The sequence below is a fragment of the Grammomys surdaster genome, unplaced genomic scaffold (genome assembly GCF_004785775.1).
Source record: "Grammomys surdaster isolate TR1022 unplaced genomic scaffold, NIH_TR_1.0 184, whole genome shotgun sequence".
Taxonomy (NCBI): domain Eukaryota; kingdom Metazoa; phylum Chordata; class Mammalia; order Rodentia; family Muridae; genus Grammomys; species Grammomys surdaster.
In genome coordinates, this window is record NW_021604629.1 from 757,139 (window position 1) to 769,032 (window position 11,894).

Here is an 11,894-nt window from a genome sequence, read left to right on the forward strand (position 1 = left end):
AGAGAGACACGTGTGGAGCCCAAATGTTTGCCTCAATAAGGAGTTGGCACAGAGCCACCTAGATGGGGCTTGTGGGCCACCTTGGATGTAGGTGCTGACAGGAGCAAAAGCAGAGGGGTGGGACAGATGTGCAGACGCGTCCCTATGTTTCTCTGTGTCATCGTCAGTGCTTGCTTTCTGCTACACTTTTCTACCTTTTGTACTTTTATATGCAAACTGCAGACCACTCCCACAGAGATGAAAGTGAGGTGTTAAATGCAGAACAAAGACAATGAGCTGTTAGTTCATAAAAGCCTCTGATTGGAGGGGGAAAATGGTTGTACAATCTGTTCTGTGTGTTCTGCAGTGGTTGAGTGAAATGATTGGGGGAGGGGCAGGGGACCCTCTGGGGCAGCTTCATAGAAGTATGCATGCCCACTTCCAGAAGCCTGGGCCTGTGAACCAGGCCTTCTCTCCTGATCCCCCAGCAGCTCTCATCTACCTGCATTCTAAGACACACAAGGTAATGTGACTCACATTTCCCCCTCGCCTGCCTCAGGTACAGTGTCTGGTCAAACACCTCCCCCTAGTGGACAGTCTTCAAACTGGAACTTTATTTATTTTCCTGTTCCATCTCATACAAGCTAGTTCCCGCCCAGGCCATGGCTTTTGTAGTTCCAGCCTTGCTATCTGATCGCTGTCCATGGTTTTCTACTTGGTTCTTCACTTTCGTAGATGGTCCCTGCCAAACATTCTCCACTGTCACCTTGTCACATTTCTGCTTTGAATCCCTTAATCACAGATGAGCATGCCGTCTTGCCACCTTCGTGCCACCTTTCCACCATCTTGCCAGCCTTTGTGAGTCCACTGATTTGTTTTTGCTTCACTTCCCTTATTCTTTCTTCTGGTTCCAAATCAACTTTGCCCTTCAGCACCATGTGCCTCTGAGATGTTCACAGTTCACTCTAAGATTATGTTCATGTGTACCTACCACATAACCCGCTGCACTGCTGTAGTCTGTGTGGACTAAGTCAGTCCCAGGTGTACTGCTTTTAATCAAATTGCCAATGACCACTATCCTTGGTCTTCCCTGCAGATGTCATTGGCACCTCCTCTGGCTAGGCAAGCCAAAAACATCTCCAGGCTTTGTCAAATGACCAGTGAAATTACCAGAAGGTCTAGGGAACAACAACAACAACAAAAATCCAACGAGGTGGCATGAGTCCACTGGTGAAAGGCTTTGCAGCTGAACCTGATGGCACATGCTTGTAATCCTTGTTATTATTAGTAGGGAAGCTGAGGCAGGAGGATTATGCAGTTAACAGATGACTTGGGGTACAGAGCAAGTTCAAGGGCAAACTGGGCAATGTAGCACAGAGTGGGCAGTTGTGTCTTTCCCTAAGTAGAGCATTATGCAAGGATACACTGAGTACAAGTGGGTGGATGAACTTGGAGAGTCCCTCCCAGCCTTGTTTGAGATGGTGTTTGGGCCCCTGTGGGTGAGATTTGAGGGTATAGAGAGCTCCCTGTAACCACAATCCTCTCTTCTTTTTCTTGTACCCCCCGCCCTCCTCCTCCTCCTGCATACACACACATATGCACATCCACACCGAGTAGTAAATCCAGCAGTAAGTGCTAATAGTGCTGCTACTATGCCAGTTCTTCCAAAAGGAGAACAGACAGAATTAAACAGATCCAGGTTTAAAGGCAAGTGTTCCACACACTGTCTGAATGACTGGGGAAATGCATGACTAACACTGTCTGTTTCCTCCTGTGTAACTTAGAGAACAGAAGCTCCACAGAACCTCTGGCCCATTAGAGAGGTTATAAGGAATGGAGTTGGGGTAAGCTTACCCTTAAAGTAACAGACTGTTATTCTCACTCTGAACTGCAGGTGGCACTAGTGGTCCCCATATCATCTGGGTTGAAAGCTGGGCTTTGAAGCACAACTTCTGGAAATGGTAAATGAAGAAACTTAACAATGGCAACTTTAGCACAGCACCGAGATGGAAGATGCTAAAATATAAATATCCTCTATGTCTCCATCTGCTGTACAAAATTCAGGGGATAAGAAAGAAGTTCCTGGAGCCCACCTACTGTGGATTTACTGCCCTGACATATAGCTTTTTAAAAAGTGTCTCACAAGGCAAGGAAGAACACACAAGGCCTTTGCCCTCTTGTGAGTTTGGCCTTCAAAGCAGAGAAATATAAAGAAGGTTTGTAAGTGGTTAGCTTGATAGAGACCTGTTTAGATCCTGCTAGAATTCTATCCTGTAACCATTGCTATATTGCCAGTTCTGATCACACCCCTACTCCACATTGGTACATCCTGGCTTGCCCAGTGTATTTTCTATATATTCACACATTGTGAGCTAAATGCAGAATAGTTCCATTTATTCCACTAAGCCATGGAGAAAGTCATGGAGAAAATGGCTTCCTCCCTAGCCCCCAAAAGCTCAAAAATCACTTTTGTTCCCAGCCCCTTGAACTCTTCCTGTGCCCACAACTAAAAGAACATCATGCCTAAGGGTGCATGGAGAGACACCTTGCAAATACCCTAGTTGGAGAGGGTGAAGCCAAACTCACTCACTCTGAAACAGAGAGGGACCCGCTAAGTAGCATGAGAGGTGTTAGTAGGTAAAAATCATGTCCTTGGTATAGCCGAGCTGCTCCAGGCTGGGGTGAGCTGCCTCCTGGATCAGAGGTGGTGGGCCACATACCAGGATGAGTGTGGTCTCCCCAGGAGGAGGGAGGTGCTCCTTGATCATGTCAGCAGTAACAAAGCCCGAGCTATAGTCCCAGCCTGAAATGAAGCAGAAAGGGGAAAAGACCAGGCTGCCCTACAAAAGCTTAGAAGTCAGCACTGCTGGTTGCCATAGTTGAGTCAAGAAGCAGACCTAGGGGTTCCCAGCCATCCATAGCATTTTTTTCCAGATTCCTGGCTCCAGCCTTGGATTCAGAGACTCAGGAAGATGTATCTCTGTTCCAAGCATTGAGTAGAAACTGTCGCTGTTAGGTAGGGGTGAGGAGGCCACACTTGTGTTTGTGTAATTGGGCAGTGGTCTCTTCTGGACAGCTTATAGGACCTAGATCATGGAAGCAGGAGATGCGTCATGCATGATGCTAGGTGCGTGGTGGTTCCTGGGATGCTAGCTGAGGCTGTAGGAGTTGGCCAAAGCTCAGCATCTGAAGTCTGCTGTTCAAAAGAAGTTGGTGGCAAGGGGCAAAGTAGCCATGAGCAGGTACAAGAGGTTAAGGGGCCAGTGATCATATTAGGTGCAATGTGCTGACTGTGCTGTATGAGTTCAAATAGCCTGATGGCTCAGAGTTTATACTCAGTGCAGTGTGTGGCATGTAGAAGGCTCATTTAGCGCTTGCCCTTGACTTCCATTTACAAACTGCTGTTCCCAACGTCCTCCCACTCAGATTCTTGCATGCCCTATATAGACCAAGAGCCCCCAGGCATAATCTCCTTTAAAGTAAACCTTAAAGACAAAACTGACAAAACCTAGAGACTAGTCTACAGGTGTGTCAAAGGGTAGAGCTGGCCCAGAATAAAGGAGAGCAGTATGGGCCATACCACTGGGAGGCCTGTCCAGGGTATACCACAGGTCGAACTGGTTGTGATGAGTTGTGGCGACTTCTTCTAGCTCCTTTCTCAGCAAGATATCCTCTTCTGTCTAGAAAAGAAGCAACATTACAAAGGCCTCTCTAGGAACAGCCAGTATGGTCCTCTAAATCGAACACATGGGTCTGCACATTTACAACTGAACTGCCATTGTTCTAGCTCAAGAGCTTGCCAGACTCCAGGGCAGACAAGGTCCTGCTACTGTCTGTCTGTCTGTCTGTCTGTCTGTCTGTCTGTCTGTCCTGCTACTGTCTGTCTGTCTCTCAGATTTACTTATTTATTTATTTTATGTAGATGAGTACACTGTAGCTGTCTTCAGACACAACAGAAGAGAGCATCCGGTCCCATGTGGTTGCTAGGAATTGAACTCAGAACCTCTGGAAGAGCAGTTAGTGCTCTTAACCAGCTGAGCCAGAGCTGGAGGGTCTGAGGGGTGGGGTGGGGTAGGGACAGCAAGGCTGTCCTTTGGCTGGGAGGACTGGCTGCACAGACCACCAACTGCATGCAAAAGTCCCCACTCATTTCCCTGTGTCCAGGATCAACAAGCCAAAGGACACAGGCTTAGTGCAGGCTGGCCTTCTCTGAAGAGCCAGGGGAAGGCGGTCTACATTTGCGTCTGGGAAAAGTGGGCCAAGGCTCCAAGAGAGTGCCCAGGCTTGGGTCATCAAATTCTTGGGTCATACAAGAGTTCAGTAATTTTACTTCTGGCATTGTTTCAGAAAATAAAGGTTAACAGTTATTTATAATTACTTATTGTTTATGACCAAAATCTGGAAAGAATCTGAATGAATATTTAGTAAAACATTACTTTGACTCTGGTGTGAATATTTAAAGTTAGCAAGAGGAAAATGCCTATGTGATACTACTAAGTGAAAAAAATATTTGTATGTGTGTGAGAGGATATATCACATAAAGATACACAGTACACATAGGGAAAAAGACAAAGCATTCTTCTGAACTTAAAAATTTCCAGCAGGAACACCCATTATTTAATACTCAGAAAAACAGAGGACTGGGAATTAAGGAGGAAGCTCAGTGCATGGTGCAGGACTGTAGAGAAGGTAGAAGAGTTAAGCAGAAACAAACAGAGCAGGCCTGGCTTTAGCTTCTTCAGCTTCCAGCAGACTTGCTGAGCTCACTAAGCTACCCACGGCCACAGGCAGCCAAGCAGCGTGTCCTCAGGCAATGGGGGAGGAATGAATTCATACAGAGGCCAAGTCAGGGGACATTCCATACTACTGTGGCAAACTCTGGGCTGACTCTGCAGAACTAACCTGGTTGGCAAAGAGGAGGGACATCCTGGTCCCATCACTGGTGTCCTTGGTGATGTGTCGAATCAGCTGTAGCATGGGCGTAATGCCTGCAAAACAGTGGGCAGGCCGGTTTGCTCCAATGTCCCAGTTTCTGGCCTTTAGTGGATTAACAACTTCACTGATTCTCCTTTTACCATTTTCCCCTTTGTCCCCCAAAACTCAAAGTGGGGGAAGAACACCCTTGATTTTGGTGTTCCTTTCTAATGCAACAGAAGGTCAAAGGTCACTTTTCCTTTTAAAGACAGAGTTTCATGTATTTCAGGGTGGTCTCAACTCATTATGTAGTCAAGGAATGCCCTTGAACTTCTGATCATGTCAAGTACTGGAGTTACAATGTGTCACCATGCCTGGTTTTATACGGTACTGTGGATTGAACCCAGGGCCTCCTGTGCTTGGCAATTACTCTACCAACTGAGCCACGCGCTCAGCCCTCCTTTTAAATTTTCCTGTGACAAGAGGGAAAGAACATTTTGTGAGCTAGTTAAAAAAAAAAAAGCAAATTCATAGTATAATAATAGTCATGATTCTTAGCCTGAGTGTTCAGGTGGAATACATTATGTATGTATATATGTGTGTATGTATATATATACACACATATACATACACACACACGCACACACACACACGTGTACGCACGCACGCACGCACGGGGAGACTAGGACTAGTTAGTATTAAAACAGTCTGTGATGGTGCCTAACCCTGTATGTCTCCCTGAGAGTTCATTCTCACAGGATTAAAAAAGTCAGGCTGGAACTGAATCTTCCACAATTTAGGAACCTGTGAGCAAAGCCTGCCTAGCCTGGCCACACAGCCCTGACTTGGGAGGAACGGGGGTCAGATTCAGTATCTGACTCCACATTCCCATGACCACATATCACTTCTCATAGGTAGGGTCAAAGGACTCCCAGGTTAGAAAGGTCTTAGAGGAACCTCAAAAATCTTACCTGTGCCTCCAGCAATCATCCCCAGGTGATGAACCAGCTTTTTTTCAGGCTCACTCGTTTTGTCTGCTTTGATTAGAAGTGTCCCTAGAAATATAAAGATGTTTTTGACTTCTGCAGCCCTTGTCTGGCAGCATACAAAAGATGTCTGACTCTTAGGAGGCAGGTTCAGCTAAGGGACAGGTTATAGCATCCCAAGCCATTCTGACACAGTTGCTTCACAGGCTGCCTCTGGTATGCCAGTTTGTAGGTGGAAATCAAGGCTGGGTATCCCAGGGAATAGCTGGGCCTTTTCTTAGGCAAACCGAAATGAACTCGGAGCCTCTTAGAGCCCCCTCCATCGCAATGGTGAATGAGTGAGTAAATTGAGAATCTGGGTGAACGGATTAGTGTGGACTCCCTACACTGTGCTTGTCAGCAGGCACCATTCATACATCTGTGCAGAGGCAGGAATGAGTACACATGTGTGTAATAAGTTTGAGCAGTGACAGAAGTCACTATAAGTACATTCGTGTGAATGAATGTCTGAAGACTGGAAGTACAAACCCATGTGCCCTAGGGCTGAGAAAGACCACAGGAGGAGTCTCCCAGCTGTGAGACCCCACTGAACAGCTCCTGGTACCTGGCTCATTGTAGACTAGGCGCCCCGTTGGCCCCCGAAAAAGGATGGTGTCCCCAATTTTCATGTTCTCCAAGTACTGAGTCATCTTTCCTCCTTCAGGGTACTTGGGGTGCACATTTTTGAAGTAGATCTGGAAAGCAAGTATGGGTCCTTTATACTTCCAAGTTTTTGGTTACAGTTGCACTGAGCTGGAAAGTACACTTAGAATCAGAAATCATGCATGTAAACATTGTCACACTCACTGTGAACAATTTAACATTTTAATTTTGTTTCCACAGTAAAATATCCCATCAAAACAACTTAGGGGGGAAAGGGTTTATTTTAGCTTATAATTCCAGGCTAAAGTCTATCTTTGTAGGGAAGTCAAGGCAGGAACTTGAAGCAGCTCACCACATCACACCCAACAGAGAGAAATGAGTGTATGCACACATGCCAGGCAGTGCTCAGCTTCTTCTCTGCACTTAAACAGTGTAGTGTCCTCTGCTTAGAGAATGGTGTTACCTACAGTAGGCTGCATCTTTCTACATCAATTAATATAAACAAGACAAATCCACCACAGACATTTCCTCAGACCAACCTAGTATGTATATAGTCCCTTGTTGAGAGTCTTTTCAGGTGATTTCTAGATTGTGTAAAGATGACACACTAACCACAGCAATCCTTTGAGGCACTATAGGATAAAGTGTAGCATTGCTGATAAATGAGACTATTGAAAAGCACTGTCCAGGCCATAAGTCCTCCCCAGAGCACTGCTCTCTACTCTACCAACTTAGGATACCTGGGGGTTCCAGACAGCTGGGTAAGATGGGCATTATTTACCTTTATAATTAAGTCCACAAAGCCATGATCATCGTCACTGGAGACAGGCGTGTAAGCCCTTATCACCAATTCATTGTTAATTTGTGCCAAGAGATGGACATAGTTACCTACAAAAATGTATCAAATGTTAAGCCTGAGGATAGTAAATAGGACCCAGGAATCCCCCAAAGATTCACTTTGATAGCACCTGCCCAGCCACGATCACACTGTAACTCTTAGTGTAGATTCACTGTAACTGAATTAAAGGTGGGAATGGACATCAAAAATATCAGAAAGGAGCCAGTTGTGGTGGTGCACACCTGTAATCCTAGCACTTGGACATTAGAGATTGGCTTGAGTTCAAAGCTAATCTGAGCTATAAATCACAGTACAGCTTGGGCTAAGAGCAGGATCTGGTCTCATAAAAGAAATCAGAAAAGAATTTTTCTGTTTAAAGAAAACTATTGTCTTCATGAAGGTTTTTCTTCCTAACCTGGAGTCTGGTAGTGAGTCACCAGTACTCCATCTGTGTCCCAGGATAGAACAGGGCTTAGCCTCATGGGTGCTGCAGGGTCCCAAATAAAGTAACAATGTATGCAATCTGGCCATTGGCTCTGCTGAGTGGCAACAGGGATATTTACACTGTGTCTTTGCCTGTCCAGAGTAGAATTCTACAGACCTGGAGGGTTAAAGACATACGAGTTTAGACTATAGCCCAATGGCAGATAATGGGTCAGATTGAAGTGCAAACTTCAGTGGCCAAGGTGGTTAGTACTGAGGGGGGGAGCTGCATCAAGGGATGCTAGAAGCTAGAGGCCAAAGAAGGTTCAGATGAAGTAGAAATTAAGTGTACCTGGGAAATTAGAAATACAGATTGAAATGGAAACAGTGAGACACAGATGAAGAGGGGCAAAAGGGAAGTGGGGAGTGAGATGCTTGAGGACACAGGGGGTAGTTCATAATGTTAAACAGTGTAAATCTGGGTCTTGGACGAGTCCCTTGAGAGTGAGGGGAAACTTATAGCCATAGCCTAATTGGGCACCAGGGACACTTGATAACATAAGCCTGAGGCAGCAGCTTCCTTATGGGCTGGCAAGATAGTTCAAATTGTCTCTACTTGAGCGTCTATAGTGCTTGTATATGTTAGTTTGTTGTTAGTATGAGTGAGATAATGTAAAGTACTATGGAACTAATAAGGAAAACAATTATTAGTGTGTGGTCATGAAAGTTTATTAGTTCTTCTATAATAGGAGATGTGAAACTGGGGCCTAGAAATTCAGTCACTGCATCTCCACACAGAATGAAGCTGTGTCCTGGGTCCCAGGGTCCCAGGGTCCCACCTCTACCCATATTTGTGTCAGGTGAACTGTGAGGCATCCACAGTTTTCCTATCAAGACTCTTAAAGGGCTAGACATTGCCTTGTCCCACTGACCACACAGCTTCCTCTGGGGCTGAAGAGTAGGCAGGTCAGAGAAGTCTCTACAAATTCTATTTCTCAAGTGGCTTGTGCTTTCATGTTGCCTCCCAGCCAGGTGGTGACAGGCTAAGCAGAGGAATGGAATGCCCAGTGACAGAGGCATGAGGGAAAGCCAACAGGCTTGGGGGTCCAGCAGAATTCTTCATACTGTAATTTCATCACTTGGCAGAGTTGAAGTCAGAGTTTTCTTTGAAAGTAGGCCATCAATAAAACTCTAGGGGACAAGGGGCAAGGCTTCTCCATCCCACCCCTGTCTCTTGGGTTTTTCATCTCAGGAGCTGTCTAGAACTGTTACTGATGAAACTGGAAGCAGGACAGTTCAGGAGGTCAGCTAGGGCTGGTTTTCACAGTGAGCCCCTCCTTACGTGGGCCTCAGGACCCTTCAGATAACCCATCCAATTAGGAGATTTGCATTGCTAGTGACTTCCCTCGAATATTGGGCTTTGACTGCAAAGGAACATCTGCTCTTCACATCCCTGCACAACATGATGTTTTCATCATTCATTTTACCCTCACTATACCTGAAGTAGGCAGACAGGCCTGGGAAATACTGTTTCATAGATGGAAGGTCAGAGAAGGTGAGGGACTGGCCTTCAATTGCATGGACAGGTGCTTTTAATGAGATCTTAGGCCTCCTGACTCAAGGGTTACATCTATCAGTGCTCCTCATGCTATTACTATTGTGACAGTCCAAGTGGATCAATGGGGACACTGTCCTCAAGTCCACCTGTCTATTCCCTCCATTCATGTGGTCCAGGGTTATATCAGTGTACTCTCCATGTCCCATGAGACTGAGAATCCATTGCTAATAGGAGCCGAGTATTCAAACACCCAGACTTTCAGATGTCACCAAGCACTGCTCACCTACAGGAAGCCCTAGGACATGGTCTGGTGACAGCAGTCCAAAGCGGAACCTTCTGGTGTTGTGGTTGATTTGCTGATTAGAAAAAGAGAGAGAAAAAAAAAAAGGTAGGTAGGTTCTGTTGGCTCTCTAGGACTTTTGCTGTGGTGCTCTATTTGGTCCTGAAGTGATTGGTCACCCCACTTTCCCAGCTAGCACCCTCCCCCCGACACCCAATCCTCCTCTTTCACCTAACCAGAGGAAGGTTTAGGTGACCCACTACCTCCTTCTCAATCAAGGGCAGCGGATACTTGGCTTCAGGGTCCAGTAAGGTGATAAGATCTTTCTTCTTGACGCTCATTTTCTTCAGGGCTATGAAAATCACAGTGGCCCCAGCGACAGGTTTGGTCCTGGCAGATACAGTTCGAATACAGACCTCAGATCTCACCCATGCTGGGTGGGCTAGGCAGCTCTAAGTGTGGCTGATCTTATGTTTCAAAGGACTAACAGAAAGAAAGATACTAAATCAGAAGGCTCTCTCTGGGACCAGAGGACAGACAGGTTAGCTGCAGGTCCAAGAAGCCCCCTGGACCAGGCTTGGCACTTATCCCAGAGTGCCAGTGTCTCTAGGCCCTGCTTGCCTACCTGCCTCTATCCTTCAGCCAAAGGTGCAATGGCTGGGAAGGTGATGGCAATCGTTTTAACAGGCCACCAGGGGATGGCTGTGGTATTCTTACCAGCTAACAGCAAGGCTGGGGACAGGGCTCACCTCTCTAGAGACTTGCCACACTCACTTCGGATTCAGCTGGAGCAGTGGAGCAGTGAGTGGCTTGGGGACTCACTAGTACCTTCTGATGCAGGTAACTGAGGCAAACATCCACCTGTAAGAGGTGTGGCCGTCCTTCCCACAGCCGTCCTTAACTCCGCCCAGCTCCCTCACTGGGCCCCTTTGTTCTCATCCCAACCTGTTCCAGAAAAGTCTGCTGCGTAGTTATCTGGCCCAGTGTCTCAGTGTCCCAACCAGCTGGGAAACCGCCCATGAATCCTGTCCAGGCCACCGCCTGCGGCTGTTCCCCCAGCCCTGGGTTCCTTCCTGCCCCGCCCTTCCCGGCCGAACTCACTTGGAGCGAGATGTCCAACTTACCCTCGAGAGGGACAGTGCCTTTGATGGTGGCGACGGGCAGACATCCAGCAGTGGCCACTGAGGAGCTCCTGCCCCATAGCGACAGATTCCAGCCTCTGTGTCACATGACTCTGGCACGAGTTTCAGCCCTGCGCTTCTGCAGCTGGTCTTGTGGGAATGGAATGCATCTCCAAGATCCCTGATGCAGGGGTTCCTCTGCATCTTGATTTTGCCAGCACACGCCAACAGCCTTGAGGAAAATTCAGCCTCTCCCAGCTTGTTAATACTATGGCAAGATGAAAGAAGGGATTGCTGTAAACTTGTTAACAATGCAAACAGAAGAAATGGGAGTTGTAGCCTATAGGAAGACTATATGTCTTATTTAACATGCTTCCTGAACTGCTACCTAAATCTTCCAGGACCAAGTGTTTGCAGGATGGGGCTGACTGCAGCATGTCATGCCTTCTCTAGTGGGAGACAGGGCAGGACTCTCGAGGCAGAATGAGAAGTCCAGATTATGAGGATTCTTCACAATGCATTTCAAAACCTTGTTTTCCTTTTCCACACTTGCAAGTGGCAAAAGGAAAACTCTAATTTCAGAGTGAACTGAAGATCAACTTTGGCAACTTAGTAAGACTGGCTTAAAGTTGAAAATTAAACAAACCAACACCAGCCAAATAACAACAAAAAGAAAGGGTTGAGATATAGGGCAAGATTAGTTTAGCATGTGTGAGGCCCTGAGTTTAGTCTCTGGTATAGAGGAGGAAAAAGCCCAAATTGTAAAATGGTATTTCATGAAGGTATTTGCATCACATCGTAAGCTCTGACGAGGAACATGTACCCCCAGCAGCGGGACTAGAAGCCTCAGGTCCTCCAGAACTGAAGTTACAGGCAGTTGTCAGCTACCCAGTCTGTATGCTGGAAGCCAAAACTCTACTCCTCTATAAGAGAGAGTCCTCTTAACTACTGAGCCATTTTTCCAAGCCTTAAAATAATCTTTGGTATATAAATAATTTCTCATTATTAGAGATGAAATCAAATCCACATAGTAACGAGATGGATGTGCTCCTTACTTTTACAGGGAGAACTAAATCTTGGCTGAATATTTGATTCCACACAGGATGCCTCACCTTTCAGATTTCATCTTTTTTTTTTTTTTAAATAATCGTTG

At 46.3% G+C, this 11,894-nt stretch overlaps 1 protein-coding gene across 2 annotated transcripts; it reads right to left on the reverse strand.

Moving 5' to 3' along the window:
* Positions 1-530: 530 nt before the first annotated feature.
* LOC114621710 (NADH-cytochrome b5 reductase 2) lies at positions 531-10,790 on the reverse strand. Of its 2 annotated transcripts, XM_028768067.1 has the most exons (10): positions 10,566-10,664; positions 10,370-10,464; positions 9,884-10,010; positions 9,624-9,696; positions 7,303-7,409; positions 6,484-6,613; positions 5,865-5,948; positions 4,882-4,967; positions 3,560-3,659; positions 2,353-2,782 (listed from the first exon to the last, which is right to left on the reverse strand). In XM_028768067.1, exons 3-10 carry the CDS (start codon positions 9,959-9,961, stop codon positions 2,610-2,612), a joined length of 831 nt encoding a protein of 276 aa, XP_028623900.1. In that variant the 5' UTR covers positions 9,962-10,010; positions 10,370-10,464; positions 10,566-10,664; the 3' UTR covers positions 2,353-2,609. The 2 variants fall into 2 exon arrangements, with proteins under 2 accessions (XP_028623901.1, XP_028623900.1); XM_028768068.1 differs by lacking the exons at positions 10,370-10,464; positions 10,566-10,664 and adding an exon at positions 10,722-10,790 and having other exon boundaries at positions 531-2,782.
* Positions 10,791-11,894: the final 1,104 nt, after the last annotated feature.